Genomic DNA, 18,860 nt, shown 5'->3' on the forward strand with positions numbered 1-18,860 from the left:
GTAGCTACAAGACGTAGCGATGTTGACGATTGTCGCTTGTCATTAATTATATGTAATATGCGTTATTTGGGCGATATGAATAATTTCTAGGAATTTTTACATTTGAAAAAACGTAACATGATTTTAAAAAATCATTATTGTGGGACAACATTTAACTAGGTCTTAAAATCCACTGACTCTACCGAATATAAAATTTTATAAATAGATAGATATATAAACCACGTTAATGACTCGAAAATTTTATAGGATGATTATTACACATCCATGACTATTACGCCCACTAAAGTTAGGACGACTCATATTCCGGTAATCCATAATTCTCTTATACGCCATTAAGCACCAAGGACTTCTGTTGACCTTGATCCAATTGTAAATAAGATCTTAAATCTAACTTTCATTTGCCAACATTCCTAGGTACTAACAAAACTATATTAAATCAAACATTTAACAAAAGAATAGCTTGTCGTCTTCGATAATTACAGTATTGTTTAATCTCAGATACAAACTAAGGCCATATTAATAAACCGGTCGCGTTTTTCAAATTAATGTGAGTACTTTCAAGTCTCAATGTTGATATTAAGAGATACTATAAAAAGTTATGATGACACATTTACTAATTGTAAATCACGTTTATGAGACACGAGACTAAATGCAGTCATTTAAATTGCTCCGAAAGGAAAGTTACTCTGACGAGGGATGTATTACGTATAAATTATTCGTGTTTCACATAATATTGTTTATGTATTTTTTTTTCATATATTGTCAGTTGTCTGCTTTTTTCACAGACTGCATTCAAATCGAATAGTTCCATATTCAGATCATAGCTATTTCACATCTCTCGAATGTCTTTGAATCCCTAGTTGTTGTTTCCGATTTCTGTAGACAAACACAATGCTTACGTTTATCCGTGACAAAGAAAACAATGAGACGAGAACCTATAAACATAAGTTAGCCATAACATAGCTAATGTATGAATGTATGAGCCATTACTGTTAGAAACACGTAATTATAAAACTAATATTCTACTGAAAATGAGTCAATAATTGTGTTTTAGATGAGCGTTACAATGCAGCTATCGTCACATAACGTAGGGGTCGAAGGAGGGGGTATATTCATTCGGATGGCAAGCCTGGCGCCAACGCGGGGTGTCGAAGGCATCCAGACGGTGACGTCACGAGAAAAACACGCTTTCCCCGTAGTGTATAGACCAAAAGCCCGACTGACACGATAACAAACATGTATCGAATGTCCCGAAATGGAGTCACGCGATGCTCAAGCAAATGTATGTTGATTTTAAATTGATTGTCGCTAATTGATTTTACGACAAAAAACACGTGTACACGAACAAGTTAAGCGTTGGACCATTTTTCCAATCAATTAAGGCAATTCAGCAATTGATTCGGCAATGCTGAGATGCCGGAGTATTCCAATAATATTTTTTTGTAAAGTACGATGAATAATATGAACAGCTCTCGGTCTCCAGGACGATATAGATGATGTTATATGTCATTTGAATAATATTTTGTGTAATCACGTCATTTACAATCTCCCTGATTGTTACATTAAGGCCTATTGACATGTAACGAGTTTATTACTAAGGATTGAATAGGAGTAATAATAAAGCGTGTACGTCTTTCACGAATGCCCTTGGCGTTTGTATTGAATGCCAAATTTTGAGCATAGGTGGGATAGAGTTACGTAAGATTGTCGGTTTGTGTGGTTTTGCTCGTCTAGTCTTAGGTATTGCGTATAACTTTTGGACTTATGGACTATTTGACGATAAAAATGTTTTATTTCCGTTTGTCGTTATTCTGTTTAGTCCAAACAGATTTCAAAAAAATATTGGACGCATATTTTTTCTTTTGTCTTGTATTCAAAATGAAGAGTATACACTGTACAGTGATTTAAAAACTCGTGTGATGTCACTTGTCAGTACGTTTTATACTAGTATGTGGTTACGAGCCCCCACTAGCATGTATTTCATTACGTTTTAAGTAAGTGTTTTTAATCTTCCTTATTTTCCTTTAATGATGTGACATATTCAATATTTTTTGGAAATCTGTCTGACGGACTAAACCGATTTATATACTTCAGAAAAGTTGTTGGATCAAATATCTTCGCGGTATAAGCTAAGTACTTGCTGCCAATCGCTAAATCTCTGCCACGCACTAATCTACGAATCGTATTGTAGTACGTCGTCCTGCGTTTTCCCATTGTTATTTTTCCGCTTGCTTTGTCACATCATTGTGTTGTCAAACATTTGCAAACAGCATTAAATATCAACATCGCAGAAACGTTCACCGTCTGCGCCGAAACTGTAACAAAAACTGGCGAAAGTCTTCACGGCTTGAGCACGAACGCGTTAATGCATCGTGTTAGTGGAGCAATTAAAACGGTAGTATTCAATCATAACTCGCAGATAATAAACTAGATGACGCATTGAAAGCCCCAAATTTTCCATTATTGAGAGTGAAGTATCCAAGGCTGGATCTGATTCTCTATATGGGTCAATTTGTATTTAAAATCTCTTGAAAACAATCCTTTTGCTGTTACCAACTGTCTTCGAGAATAAGTATTAATTTGCAGCATATTTAAGTCCACATTCCGTAAGTAATAAAATTGCACATGTCTGATTTTGTTTACATTAGCATAGTTTATACGTAGGGCATACTTTAAATACGATGATCATCAGAATATCACGATACAAAGGCGTGATGCTGATATATTTTTAAATTGACACATAAAATTGCTTGGCACTCAATCAATCAAAGGAAATTTGTTCAATTAATTGCAATACTTTAGATTGTCAACACTGAATAAAAATGCATTATAACTAACTAGATGCTATTTTGCTTCTATTTAGTAGAAGGTGCAAAGTGCAAGTTATTTATTTTTATACCGCTTAGAATGTTATTGCTGTACCAACATAAAAAATTCTTTCCACTAATATGTATGTTAGGTGACAATTGAAGCGTCAGCGTTTCGTTATTATTGCGTAACTTATGATTTCGTATTCCTAAATACATGAGATTTTTTTCTTTTTAATTTGGGACTGCTCTCCTGCCTGCTCGGATACCACTAGACTATAATCAGCCAGATTAAATGAATATATTATTTTGAACTGTTACAAAAGAGTTTGCATAGCTATCTTTAATCTATGATATATGAGACGTGAGAAAAGGGCATAAACATTAGCCAATAGTTGCATTTAATTTTAGAACATTACAAGGTATTATTAATTGCGATGTTTATTCGAATATTATTATACGGGCTTAATATAAGCGTGATATTATCACACATTTAACAAGCTCATTTCTAGACATGATTTCAGCTAATCGTGCCGCAAAGGGTAACCATCAAAGTTAATAAGACCTTAATAAACTTAAAAACGGAATAAATTAACTCTGAATTTGGACTGAAGCGAAACATTGCCCTGGCGATATCTGCCCAATTACGGAATACAATAATTGCTTTCAAGTCTTTATCTTTGAAAATTCAGCAAAAAGTTCAATAACACCTAAAATATATGTCGTAAAGATTACACGATTTTATTTTATCGACCATATGTCTGACAAGTGACGTATAACACAAGTTCTTGTATTAGCGTGTATGACGAGAGCTAGGTAAACTTAGTGTATACTAGGAGGCGCTAAAACGATACGGTTTTTCCATCCATTTCAAGATCTAATTCAATTAAAGGTTTCTTAAGGAAACACGTCACGAGTTAGTGTCTGAACTCTACATAACTATGTATACCTACTGTTAAGTGCGTATAATCAGATGCACATAAAAACGTACTTCACATTTATATAAAACAACCAATCACATGTATTTCCTTGAACTGAGAAATAATGCTGAGGTTCTGGCTAGAACGCGAACAAGCAATATGTATTTGTTACCTTAAAATATTATAATAGAACAAAAAAAAAAGCCTCAGTAAGGCACACAGTTCAATTTATCAAAATCGATTTTTGCAAACCAGATTGAGAGTGTTCGAAATACGAATAGATTGTCATTCAAGTTATTTCATATCACAGATCACAGATCCGAGGCACGAAAGATATAATTGACAAAACAATGAAACCGCTATGATTTCCTATTTTCCTGTCAAAGTCCACAAACAAGAATATTTATTCATCAACCGTACGCTAAATACTTTAAATATATATTTAAATCATACGACATGAATGGCTTAATTAATGTCAACTTGATTTTTATCTCACTAATTTACTGCCATTCGAAATCAGTAATAAAATCCCGCATTAAATACATTTACTGTTTTTTTTTCATATGATGCGATAAGTCATAATAATGTCATTTTGATTAGTGAATATTTTTAAAATGAATTATCCGATTTGTTATGAGCATATGAGTGATAATTAGTTAATCTGTAATCGTATTCGGCTTGGCTCTCTTCCTGCAAAACAAACTCATTATCAGCAAACTTTCGTCTATCATCTAACATAAAAAGTAAAGTCAGTAGTTCTCCGCGGTTTCCTTTCCCACTAAATTCTTCGCTAAGTATATCAAAACCGGTGCGAACTCCATCACAGTAATTCAGAAACACTACTACGCTACTGCGAATTATGTCAGAGATCATATTTGGCTAAATAATTTAATCTCCGACTTCCTGGAGTCGACCACACCGTCATCTATTTTAGTCAACAATTTATTGCCCACGTCTCCGTGTGTTCTTACGTCTATTAATATGTCGTACCAATTCACTTCCACATGATTGCCCCGCGCAATCATCTCCGGGCGATACGCACAAGTTCATCTAGACCGTGGTATGGAGACGGAGTGCAATGATTAGAACGACCTTCGTAGTGTCGCGAGGGAGGAAGCACCGAGAATTACTTTGTGCTATGGTGACTATCAATCATCGTACAATGACAATTTAACCGATACAAAAAACTCGACGACCATTTATCAATTGCTGGGAATCTCAAGGTTCTTTTGTTTCATGATCATGTTCTTGCTAATATGTAGTGTGACGTATTTAAGAGCCCCTACGTAACTTGCAGTTATTATGTTGTTATCTCTATATTTATTACAAAGTTTGGCAATACTTGCGAAACGACTGTCCAAAAGACATCACGTTTTATTTATTTATCTACAAATATTCGAATCTAAAAACGTGAGTACAAAGTGCAAGTCGAACAATACCGATTTTAGAGTCACCTTTCTTTCAGAGTCATTGATTGACCAACGCCGCTGGCGCAAAATGTCTACAGACTTGAAAAAGTGTTGGGAAAATATTATTTTCGTCATTTAGCATGTAAAAAATTATCGTCCGTGCCAAAATCTAAAGTGGTCGGTCCTCCGTCCTTTCTCATCACATACAAACTCTTGTTTATCAGTGTCATAGCTTACATTTAACAATTGTGACATTGAAATTTCACATAATTGATAGGAGTAATTAATAGAGTTTGTGTTACGGATGTGTACTATCGTGACACCAGCAGAGATTAAGCAAACAAAATTTGTTTTAAAATGACATCAATCATAGTTATCTTACAACGCTTCTAAACAAGAGTTCTAAACAGAGAAACTGTCAAACCGCCATTTTGCTGTGCGGTACTATGCAAACGAACAATAGCGCATGAAATAAACATGTTTAGAACTATTTTACATCATCTTATAACATACTAATCATGTAAAGTATTTTGATCAAGATATTTTTCCATAATATTTTGAAATAGCATCATTCAAAACATCATCTCGCGTTCTATAATAATAAACCTGAAAGGATTTAAAATGTAAACATAATCTTTGTCATATGGTACACAATGCGTCAGATTATTAATCTTACCCGTGTCGTCCACGCCTTCATTTTCCGAAACGACGCAAAACTTAATAATAGTTTATTATCATCATGAGTAAGTACTTAACTATGTTACAATGAAAACCAACGAATATTCGGGGTTTACAATATTTCTCGTGACACTTTTTGAAGATTACCTTTCTGTCCATTTTTGCTTAAAGATTTATGAAAAGTTCCTAACTTTCACAAATAAGTGAAGAAAATTTGAATACAAATTGTAATTTAAAAAAATCTGCTAAAAAGACAGAAAAAGTTCTAACAGTGGTAAACCTACATGAAAGAATATAACAAACTGGGCACGAAGACCGCGATACAATGTTGTTAATAGAGGATAAACACACTAATAAAGCTAGAATAAACTGCAAAAATTACAGACAGGTATCAATTTCAAGTAATTTTCATGATGGTCACAGCGGGCGGATCACACACCGGGATTAATTTAAAAATCTGTCGCAGTCGTAAGTGCAATCTTCCGGCGAGACAAGGCCGAGCCATTCAGCTGAGTGACGTTGCCCATTGTTCTTCTAGAGCCCGACCTGTCTCTATTTAAACTGATAAATAAGTTGACCCACTGCACGCCCCCTCATCCAGTCACCTTCGGCTACCAACGCATAGGAACCCGAAGTGATGTTTGGAAGAAATTGGAGAACGAACCTTTGTCGAAATATTGAAAACCATATACCTCTTTACAGAGCTCTTTATAGAGCTATTCCGACAAGTAAGATAATTCGTTTCGTTTTTAAAATTGTACGTAATAATGAAATTTATCCAGAAATATCGATGTTATAATAACTGTTATTCATGCCCTCTAAAGTCAAACTTTTGCTGGCAATTTCTCAAACCCAGTGATGGCTTTCGTTTTGTCCAAATTATTCTTCATTACTAAAGTAAATAGATATTGCCAACTAAAAAAGTTCCTGTGAAGTTAAAACGATAGTTTATGTATGTTTGTCATACAAAGTTTAGTTGAGTTGATTGTGCACGTGCACGGCTCAAGTGCGAGGCTCACGTGCGTTTGGCAGCTAATTGGTTATCACTCAATGAACTGTATAACCAGCGTCTTCGAGCCAATAACCAGTACATGTACCGGCCACGTAAATAGACACATCATCTCACGAAGAATCTTGAATCTTGTCCAAACTTGCCATTGCTTACGGTTCGCGTATGACCTTAAACTCGAACCTCATGCTATTGTCTACATAGGGGTGTACATATTATATGTCTTCTGCCTTGCAATTCATCATAACGATACACACTTTCTCAATAGGGATTGTTGTGTGTTCTCCAAATGTAGATAAGCGTCTACAGTAAGAGTTAAAGGAAAAATTCAGATCTTCAAACAATTAAGAATGTTGTGCAGATGAATTTTGATTTGAACGCCTCGTTCCCTACGTATGCTGGCTAAGCAGAACTCGAAATATGAAAACACTATCTGTGTATCAATTTTTAAATACCTGTCCACATAAAACTTAGCCGTAAAGATAAAACAAAACCACTTTGATGTGTCAAGAAACCCGCTCTCTAATCAGTTTGTTTATCTCTGCATGCCGTTCGTTTATCAATTATTGTAATGCATTAAAACAGTAAAAATATTTATACGTTTAAAGTACATTCAAATATAATGCACTAATAGTGAATTTCCTACGATAAAAAATATTAGTGAGTTTAAAGATATCTAAGTTCTGTAATCATTTTAAAACATAGGTAACTCGTCAACACGAGAGGAAGGAAATTTCTGACGCATATCACTGCGCTTGCGATACAAAATTGCCAAAATAACTGTCAGAGGGGCAAAGTGAGCAAATTGATCTGAACTACGCGTTCTAATTCAATAGTGTTTGCTCGGCCAGTGTTTGGTTAGAGACACCAATCAACAGCTCGGGAAATAGGTCCCGCTCGGCTGCGTTCTCAAGGATACCTCTCAATTTTTGACCGCCACACCTCTCCCCATTCAACTCAACTCGCCTCAAGTGCTAAATCGCTCAAATCCGGCTCAAACACAATTTTAATCAATTTCGCGATTCAATTCAATTGTTATACGGGGACACGATTATGTGCAAATAAGGACGATCAGAGAAACAGGTTTTATTGAACCGTAATTTACACTTGCTCTTTATATGATTAGGTACACCGTACATATATATTCAATTTAAAGTCGAATAGGTGGTTTGTTTTTTGGTAAAGATCTAAATGTAGAGTTTAAAAACGATGGCTGTTTATCTCAAACTAATATTTAATCATACACATGTTAAATACAGGATATGTGAATGGTACTGATAACAGATTTTTTAATCACGTTGCAACAGTAACGGTTTTAAATTATTAAATGGTTATTTAGTTTAGTTACATATTTCGCGCATCGACAGTCATTCGTTACACGATGTATATGGTAAATATTGCTACAGTATCCTGGCAGGGTAACAGGAAAGAAAGTATCGGTAATTATTAAAAAAAACTTTTATCTAGAAACTATCCAAGCGTTTACTTTTCACCCTTAAATAACAATTAATTCATAGTAGTTACACAACTAAAAGGTAAAATTCGGTAGTAATCAACACGCCATGTACGATGAAATGGCCGATACCGCTACCATGGCTTTCTCGTCAAGCGATAACGATCCATTACATAGTAAAAGTCCGCAACAGGTACCAGGATTTCAGAGCCCTGTAGGAGGTTGTGTTTTCAGAAGATTCGATCGGTTGCATGGAAGCGAAACTTATAATACTTTCAATATTTTTAAACAATCAACACTGTATAAATTTAATTATTTGCTATTCACAGCAAAACATGTATTTAAAAAAAATTCTGTTGTTATTTTTCATTGCTATTTTCCTTAAAACAACGACAAGTTTATTCAACTAACATTGATTGATAAATGAGCAACGCAGAACCAGCCACTATGTTTTGGTTTCAAAAATAGAGACTAAATTTAAAAACATCGTCTCTGTCTTTTGGTAGTTTGCCAATATTTTTTCACGTTTAGGTATAAACGAAGATTTGTAAATATTATTTGACGTTTTGTGGGTGTGTCGTTATACTATTTTTTTATACAATTATAGCAACGACACAATTTTAAATTAAATTTATAATGTTTATGTTAACAATCTAAAAGCTGAGCTGAGTTATTAAACTCTACAACCACTGGTATTGAAACAAATCTAGAAAATTAGTTTTCACTTGGCTTTACTCAAACTCACCGAACTTCTGTGCTTTCACTAGTTAATGAACTAGTGGAAAGTTTTATGTGTGAACTTGAACTTGGTATTCCAACTACGACACAACCTGCCCTCCTCACATTTATGGCATCCTAGTGCTATCTGAGAAATTTTGGCTCGATATCTAGACTTCGATTCACTCAGTGCATGCTTTTTTATAAATTTTCCTCCAGAGTAACGCGCGTTGTGAATTTTCTGCCTCTAACTTTTTCTGATCGCCTGGTAGTTCCAACTTACGATAGTGGCGAGGGGAAAGGGGTTTAAACAAACCAATTTAAATATTTTTTTAATTTTTTTATTTTTATAATTTAATTTCTAATACCAAAATTAATTTAAAAATAGACGCAAATAGTATTAATTATAATTATTAATTATACCAACAAAAAAAATATACTTAAATGGAAAATAAATCTAGAGAAAATAATAAAAAAATATATTGTTTTTTTTTTTCATTTAAAAGCGGTGAAATTTTCACTCATACGATCGATATTTTATAACCTGCCCCCTTCGAATTTTTGAATAATTTGCATTAAACTACCAGGATTGCATTAACGAGAGGAGTAGCATTATTAACACTCGTGGAAATGAAAAAAAGCTGGCAATAGCATACGCACTATATTTAATATTTTTAAATGATCGGTATTCAACCTACCAGGCGGACATAAAAGAGAGGTGTAGAGTGTAGGGGATGCAGGTTATTTCACACATGGAAATTATATGAAGGGAAAAACTACTAAAGAGACTGCTGCCTCTGTCTGATATTTAATAATGGATAATGTTGAAAAGAGACTGAATGTTTGTTCAGCCTTTTGCTTTAAAAACACGTCTCACACACATCATCATAGGAAATAAGCCTCTATCTATGTGAGCTCTGATTGATTTTCAGATATCATTTATGCTTGGTAATCGTTGCTCTGGCTGTTCAAGGTCAGTAAAATGTGGCATTCGTGTCACGTATTGTTATGTCCTTAAGTATATTGCGAAATGAGATTGAGTAGTTTGAAAACCAATTTTATTTTTACTAAACAATTGAAAAAAAAATGATCACATTAGATAGTACGTATGCTTGACAATTTCAGCATAAGTAAAAGCCGCGCCCCCTTCGCGTCGTGAGAAAATAGAAACCAATCAGGCACCCAGCCTTGACTGATGATTTAGTTAGAACTGCGCACATCGTGCATCAAAATAAGCATCCGCCGTCACAGATCTAAGTGTATTAACTAATAGAGCATCGTGACTATTGACTACAGCAGTGGCTATTATGGGGGGCCAACACCGGGCACAATACACGTCGTGCCACGCTATTGACATTGCTATATTTGTTACAAATATTGACTCATGTGACGGACAATAAAGAACATCACGGATTGAAAACTGTATGTAATGTCTATGCAAATTGTTTGCTCGGTATCATCTCGTTAGAGAGAAGTGATGTTTTCATTAAGATTTGCAAGGAAACAACATTCACACTCAAAGGCTCACGTTTCACACTGACTTTTGAATCACTTTTGATGTATGAATTTTGATCAAATGACATTTTGGCTTTACCTTGAGTTTCTGTCGGTCATTTTACTGTAGGGTCAATCCGGAAATGCTAACGTTAAATACACAAGAGCTTATGCAATAGTAGTTTCAGCAATAAACAGAGAGAGAAACAGATGTCTAAGCTTAAACCTGTTTGCACTGTGATCGTCCTAAGCTTGTGCGGGACAAGCAGTGGGACGTGACGTTAGCGAACCGTTGGAGCTCAACATACAAATAATGTAACCCGTGCTAACAGCAAGCTCTGCATCCCGATTTACCAAGTGCTTAGAACAAAAACATAATTAAATACAATCAAACAAACGTAGGAGATAAATTGCTGGCATAGTATTTGTAGCTACAGGAAGCATACGCTCAATAACATCGGGAACAAAATAATAGAAGCACTATGCCAGATTTGTCATGAAGGATTTTACGATTTAAGGTCACGGCGGGCGAAACGTGCAAAACTAAATTCAAATTATCAAGCGGTCAGCATCAGAATAGTAAGAGCGTCGTACCTACGTAGATACATATTATGTGATTCATGAGAATGCCATAAATTAAAAGACAATGTAATATTTTCGTGGTTGCGTATTGCGAATATGAAATCGATCTCGCGAATAGCATTTGCTTCCCTATTTGGAAGTAAATTTAAAATCAAATCACGTTTGAACTTTGATTTAGTATTCTTGGTGTATGTAGTTCAGCATTAAAATATTTTGCACCAGTAAAGATTCAGGAATGGTTCTCGGTTTTAATGGTTATTCGATAAAGATCATCAAAACGATTAAATTTAGACAATCGATTAGTCATGCATTGTTGTCACGACGTGTTGTAGTTATTTTATGATAAACACAGGTTGTGTTTGTTGTGTTATCATAAAAATTAGAAGCTATTCACTGCTTGTTTAATTCCTGAACATTTTTGGTAAATCAGAGACCAACGCCCCATAACATTTTCATCGAATTTTTTGTAACATAAATGAACTACTGTTTAGAATGGAGATTTAAAATCTAAATACCTTTCCGATTAGTTCCCAATAGTTAGTATAGCTTTTTTCTAGAAGCTCTGTATGCTAGTAGATATGAAAACTGTATTTTTTTTCCATATTTGGTATTACGCAGCCAGTCGCTTGTTTAACTTGAACGTAAACATCTAGTTATCCCGACTTCAGTAGGAACATTCAATGGATTCTGATATACGCGCTACTTATAGAAGACGCCTTGTCTCGGTTTTTGCAGACTTCCCGACCGGTTTCTTCCGAATTTTTTTTTTTTTGGTAACCAGTTCAATCCAGTGCCTCGCACAATCTGTCTTGTGTTCAAACAAACTTTTTTGTCCATTTGTACTTTTCGTGCCTGATACTCTAAACTTATATATATTTCGATGTAACAATGTTTTAAACTTTTTGCTCAAGACTTTTTGACTTGCAAACCTTTATTGTATGTTATATTGAATGTTAATACGTTTTGGTTTGCTGTCTCAATGTCCGTAAAAAGGGCGATTACCAATGATTTTCCTAAACTTTACTTGATGATAACAGTTTGCATAGAATTTTCATGGATTAATATAATTCAAATTGTTCTCTACTTTTTATTTAACCTTCAATTTTATCCAATCTGTGTTGCTATTGCCGTTATGATTTTAGTATACATTTTTATTACCAAGGCATTTCTAATGTATAATTGGTCTTGTTCTAAATTAAGTTACTAACTTCAATTGTATTCATCTAAATTTCTTATTCATAAACCCGAATAAAGCGCTACCCATATTTAGTGCCAATCCCTAACTACTTACAAGCGTTTAAGCGAAAACAGTTTCAGTAATACCAAATAGTATTCATAAAAATCAGCAACGTTTGAAATTCCGCGGGAGACCTGTGTTTCGTACTTACGCGGCCGCGTTGGCTATTTATGTCCTCCCGAAATAGCACTGGCTTGGTCACATGGCCGAACCGAGCCCCTGCTACGATACATTCTGACGTCACCGCAGCGTCACATTCAATAACCATAGCTCCAAATATCACCCGTCAAAGTTCAAAGCACGGAACAGTATCCTACCAATAAAATGACAATCGATTTTAAAAAATAGCAATATAGAATACTTATCAAATGATTTGTTCCTTTTTCAGAAACCTCAAATGCGGCCGATGATAGTCGAATATGATCCCAAGAAAAAAGGAGTAAAAAATGACTTATCAGATGTCGTTATGGTCAAGTAAGTGACTCTGTTCCATAATAATGCGACGAGGAGACCACTAGAGCGACAATCATCGAATTAGCTTGGATTGCCTATTCTGTGTTGTCAATAATTATCTAGTGCCACATTCGAATAAATTTTCTGTTTACTGCTTCTAGATGGAGCCACCGTACCTATTTGATTTCGTAATTTTAACAGATTTGAGGGCGTTTATACTTATTCTTGTACAGCTGGGTTTCACTAATACCATTAGAACTTACTTTTAAATATGTAAATATTGGTAGTAAATCAATTTTGTAACTCCGAGGCACTTTATTTTCTATTGCGCACATTTTTAGTAAACCTTTCTTGTATTAGATTATATTCATAGTTTCAATTTTTCTTTAACATCATTCAACGTGTGATGGTGTGGTGCACAAATTAGCTTAGCAGAATCTTTCTCTTAATCTGTAAACGTTAATGCACATCTCAATGTCTCAGATCAGGTACAGAATTGACAGTTGAAGTGTCACAAGGTTTACAAGAATAAGTACCTTCTCAAATCTATAGAAGCTGAATACGTCGGTGGCTCTTGAGCCATAAGTAATTACAAATTAAAATCAACATTAAAGCATGCTTCACTGCTTACTTCATGTTTTTGTTCAGCAATTGATATTATATTTTGTGGAATATCATATCAGATTTGTCTAAACCTAATAATATTGACGTTTTTGTTCTACAGGAGATTGAAAAGAAAATTTGTACCTATTAGATTGTCTTATCAAGGTTACATAGGTAACCTAAATCGGTAGCAATTAGGAGTATTCGTGCGCTCCTCGAGGCACCGAGCGACGATGGCTAAGCCTCTGTCGGTCGCCAAAGCTCGATTCATATGATACTGTAATTGACAAATTAATGTGTTGTCGTGGTATTTTATATTGTATGTTGACTGTTAAGTACTCGCTCCTTATAATGAGCTAACATGCTCGAAGCCGTACGGAGGCGATCCGGGAAGACGAGTGCTGCTTCCACGAGATAAAAGTCGTTCGTCGACCTTGATCATCTTGCAATGGACTCATACACCGGTACATCATTCCATTTTATGGTTTCAATTTTGTTTATTTAATTTGTTTTGTTTGGTAATGGTAAAAGATTTGGAAAGAATTGCGTGCAGAGTGCCCGTGGCCGGAGTGGCCGCCGCCGCGCTACCCGCACTCGTGCGCCATCTCTGTTCAGGCTCGGGATGGGCTCGCAAACTGGCGATTTGTACAAATTTGATTTAGCTTTATGTCCTTTTTAAAACCATATCTCTATATTTATTCTAATTCATTTGATTTTAGAGATACCGAAAATAAATGAAAATTATGACGCATTTTTTTACCAATTCTTATAATTGTAAAAGCATTAGAATAAAATCACCACCCATGTTGTCCAATTGCCATCTTTGTCCGTTAAGTTTATGAGGGCGTTTCGTTAAAAAAGTGTAACTTTATTTCATCTAAAAGTTATTTAATTTTTTTTTTCTAATTGGACTAGTTATATTTGCATAATATGTAAGCCAATTTTCTAGAACTATACGGTTTTGGAAATATCTTTTTAAGGCCAAGTATTTAATAAATTATTATATAAGTCTCACTTTGGCGTTACATAATATGCTTATAAATAGTTAGCTCTTTTACCTCAATATATCATCGTACTCAGATTTTTTGGCAAGTTTACACTTTTTTTTCGAAAGAGCCATTGTCTTCATACTTTTATGATAACGTAAAGCTGTATTGAATTTAACGGTTGAGCCTAATATTTGTAAATGCCGAGTCTTAACAGAGTGAAGCGCACACAAACAAAATATTTTATACTATATTTTGGAGACCATAATGAATGTATCACACTTCACACCACAACACTCACAACAATACATGCAGCTTACAATCAGTAAATAACTAAAACATTTTGCGATCCTCCATATGTATTTGTTTGCCATACCGTTAGATTTGCGAGTAGTATCATCTTACTTGTTCAGAACCTCGTTCGCGACATACACACCTCGATCGTATCTCATTATAGCTTGAAATGTGGCGCTTATGGGTTACCGCTACAATTACAAGTTCTGCTTAGATTCAAAGAATGATTTAAACTGCACTCTGGTTACCCACCTCACTTCTAACCACATGAACTACATGCACTCTACTTAGTTCATAATGTGTTCTTGGCTGTGACACTCGCTATAACAATTTTTGGGGAACGATTTACAGGTACAAAGTTGACCCAAATGAGATCCCAGTGGAACAACAGGCGGGCTCCACCCTGCCCCTCATGGAGATCCCGGGCAGGGATATTGAAGCTGATGAGGATTATAATCCATTCGAGCACAGGAAACTGGCGCACCCTACATCGTAAGTTTATCACCATTAGCCATTAACAAGCTCTCAAGTTATACTGAGACAAACAACCGATACTCATGTGACATCTTATTTTACAGAGATATGGATACCTTGATACATTTGCTGAAAGGATCGCTCGGAAGTGGTATCTTAGCCATGCCAATGGCGTTCCGCAATGCAGGTCTCTACTTCGGCCTGATAGCAACGTTTGCGATTGGTGGTATCTGCACATACTGTGTGCATGTACTTGTGAGGACTGCGCATGAGTTGTGCAGAAGGATACAGAAGCCATCTCTTGGATTCGCTGAGACCGCCGAAGCCGCTTTTCTATCTGGACCTCCTGCCGTACACAAGTTCTCACGACTCGCTAAGTAAGAATTTGAATTAAAAAATAATAGTTAGTTAGAAATAATTGGTTAAATAAATTATTGATATATCAGTCCTTAATGCTGATAGTTACTTTTCAACCACTTTGGAAGCCGTGAAGTTAACCGAAAAAAATTGTCTGAATTGCATTCGATTTATATGTATTTAGATAAACAAGAAATTTAAATTATTACTGCAATACGTCGTCTCTCAAATCCAGCACTAATTTTGTGCCGTTTTATTTTTCCAGGGCTATGATCAACTGGTTTCTCGTCATCGACTTACTCGGTTGCTGCTGTGTCTACATCGTTTTCGTCTCCAAGAACGTTAAACAAGTAGTCGATTTCTACGCAACAGGCACCTCCTGGTACGACGTGGATCTTCGCATCTACATGGCTGTGCTTCTCCCCCTGCTCATCCTTATGAATCTGATCCGAAACTTGAAGTACCTTGCACCCTTCTCTATGATCGCTAACCTGTTGGTCGGAACTGGAATGGGAATCACTTTCTACTACCTCTTCCAAGATATCCCTAGTTTAAGTGACCGTACGCCTTTCGCTGGATTTGAGCGCCTACCAACCTTCTTCGGAACTGCCATCTTCGCCCTTGAGGGAATTGGTGTTGTCATGCCCCTGGAAAACAACATGAAGACCCCCACTCACTTCATTGGTTGTCCCGGCGTTCTTAACACTGGCATGTTCTTCGTGGTGTCACTGTATGCTTTCGTCGGATTCTTCGGATACCTGAAATATGGTGAAAACACTAAGAGCAGTATTACTTTGAATCTCCCAGAACAGGAAGTGTAAGTATTTTTGATATTAAGCTTCACGATTGAAGAATTAAATAGTTTCCTTATTCGTTATTAATCATCTACATTTCTTTAATTTCAGATTGGGTCAATGCGTCAAGCTTATGATAGCTGTGGCCATATTCTTCACGTACAGTCTTCAATTCTACGTGCCAATGGAAATTATATGGAAAAACGTGCGCCACTGGTTCGGAGCCAAGAAAAACCTTGCCGAATACAGCATCAGAATTGGAATCATCATATTGACCCTGTGCACGGCTATCGCCATCCCTAACCTTGGTCCCTTCATCTCACTTGTCGGCGCTGTCTGTCTCTCTTTCCTTGGCCTTATATTCCCGGCTGTAATCGAAACCGTCACATATTGGGACAGGCCGAATGGACTCGGTCGCTTCAACTGGGTGCTATGGAAGAATCTGTTCATGGTTTCTTTTGGAATCCTCGGTTTCTTGACAGGGGCTTATGTAAGCATTTTGGATATAATCCATGGAGAGGAATAAGATCAGACACGCATGACCATTTTATAGAATAAGGCTCAATACATCGGATAGGATAGAACTCTAAGCCGGTTTGAAATGTTTGGCTTCGATGGGTTGATTGACTTCCTACCTACTGCTTCCATTTAAATATATTAACGTTTTTGAAAAATATTGATTGTTTTTTCGAAATTCCTTTTTAGGGATAAACGTGCACAAAAGTAACTCATCTGATGTTTGTGTCCTATTAAATCTTCGAACTTAGTATAACTTATGTTAATTTTAATTTCGCTTTTAGTATTTTTATACTATCTGTGGTTGCTACCACTGTAATTTTTATATAGTAAAGTTGTATTGTCAGAATAAAGTTGAGTTACAGAATGTAATGCTCAATATATTCTTAAATTGTTTGAGATTAGCATTATCTACTTTCTGTCTATTAACGTTTTGAGTTGAAATTTAGTTCAGGCGAAGCAGGTTGTGTATTCCTATTACTTACATTTATTTAGCCCCGAAACTCTGTAGCCATTTTAGTTGTAAGGAAAGTGTAGATAAATCTACTTTTATATATGTGTGAGAATTTGTCTAGTGCATTATCGAAATGTGATACAATTTTAGGTTAACTAAAAGGCATTATGGTATTGGAAAAATGACTAAAAAGATGTTACTTGTTACAAAAATAGACAATATATTAATGTGTAGTTGTTAGCAAAATTTGGACCAGGCTATAGCAAGCCAGGTTGTAATAAAAATGGATTACAATTTTGGGGTCTAATAGTAGAAACATTGTTCGTGATAATAATTATGGCATTTCCATTACCAAAACAATTACATATAGGTATATAACTGCTTATGTAGGTATATAAATATTCATATCGAGCTTTTTGGAAATTGTGAACTGAAGCATTTATCTATAGGTACAAGGTTAAGATCTTTTGTCTGGATCGATAATTATTATATAAAAAAAACTCAGACGACAAAGTTGGCAAATCTCAAAATTAGATTCATATGTTTACCTATAAAGACTGGTTTATATTGTATACTATTATTTGTCGCAAAAATATTATTCTCAATTATTGTCTTTCGAAGTCTCAAAATTTAAGTTGCTGTTATAGAACGTAAGATGTTAAAAGGGTTACTTTTCCATTACAATGACGTAAATATCGAAATCATTATACGTGAAAGTAAATAATGTAACCTTATAGTTCCTCGTACAAGTTTGATTCTGAATATTTATTTAGATACTAACCGAGTGAATGTATGAGCAAATACGAATGGCTATAATTAAGATAAATAAAAAAAATATTATAAAAATGATCGTGTGATAGTCATTCTGTATTAGATGTAGTCCATAAGTGTTTTATTTTAAAGTCAGGCTGTTTTGCTTGACTCATAAAAATATTATCGTTTCATTAGCGACGTATCAGCCCTACTGTACTGATTCTGCCAAAATTATGTTGTAAAACAATGTTAGTTACTCTATTGTTTTATGCAAAATTTAATCTGAGTCAGAGCATTTTGGGGGACAATAGTGAGTTTAAAATTATAAGTGAAATCTGAAGTTTAACTAAACAATCCACTTACGGTAGATTACCTACCTTAAATATTAAATACATTATAACGTCAATTGTTTACAATCAAACAGCAGTGCTACATATATTTTCATGTTAAAATATTTTGTTTTACCCAAAAGATAAATTTAATACCAATGTATGGTTTAAAAAATAATTAATGGGATATATCATTCCTATATATTTTGGTATGAAGTACCGATCTAAATATTTTAGATACTTAGAAGTGGTTGTTTTGTTACAGTATTAAAATAAATATAATTTAAGGAATATTTGAGTTTTATTTGCGGTATGCGAAACTCGTAACTGTAGCAATGTGAGTAATATGTGTATGGAAGAGCGGAGGCATTCAGGGCAAGTATTCGTTAAGGCTGATATTAAAACCCCGCGACTACAAATTATGTGAACTACGTACGAACTCAAATATGGAGCATGGAAATAGTTATCTTCGACAGCAACCTGAACTATCTTGAATACCTTCAATATACTCTACTTACACAAGCAACTACAAGGCAAGCTA

At 35.1% G+C, this 18,860-nt stretch overlaps 1 protein-coding gene across 2 annotated transcripts in view; it reads left to right on the forward strand.

Moving 5' to 3' along the window:
- LOC113496194 (proton-coupled amino acid transporter-like protein pathetic) overlaps positions 1 to 18,610 on the forward strand; it is a 37,814-nt gene extending 19,204 nt beyond the window's left edge. The window contains exons 2-6 of one of the 2 annotated variants that reach the window (XM_026875345.1): positions 12,695 to 12,780; positions 14,994 to 15,134; positions 15,221 to 15,493; positions 15,739 to 16,290; positions 16,379 to 18,610. In XM_026875345.1, coding sequence (XP_026731146.1) covers positions 12,704 to 12,780; positions 14,994 to 15,134; positions 15,221 to 15,493; positions 15,739 to 16,290; positions 16,379 to 16,793 — 1,458 coding nt within the window. In that variant the 5' untranslated portion in view covers positions 12,695 to 12,703 and the 3' untranslated portion in view covers positions 16,794 to 18,610. The other variant, XM_026875346.1, reaches the window with a different exon arrangement.
- The last annotated feature ends 250 nt before the right edge of the window (positions 18,611 to 18,860 follow it).

The sequence above is a fragment of the Trichoplusia ni genome, chromosome 7, assembly GCF_003590095.1.
Source record: "Trichoplusia ni isolate ovarian cell line Hi5 chromosome 7, tn1, whole genome shotgun sequence".
NCBI classification, from domain to species: domain Eukaryota; kingdom Metazoa; phylum Arthropoda; class Insecta; order Lepidoptera; family Noctuidae; genus Trichoplusia; species Trichoplusia ni.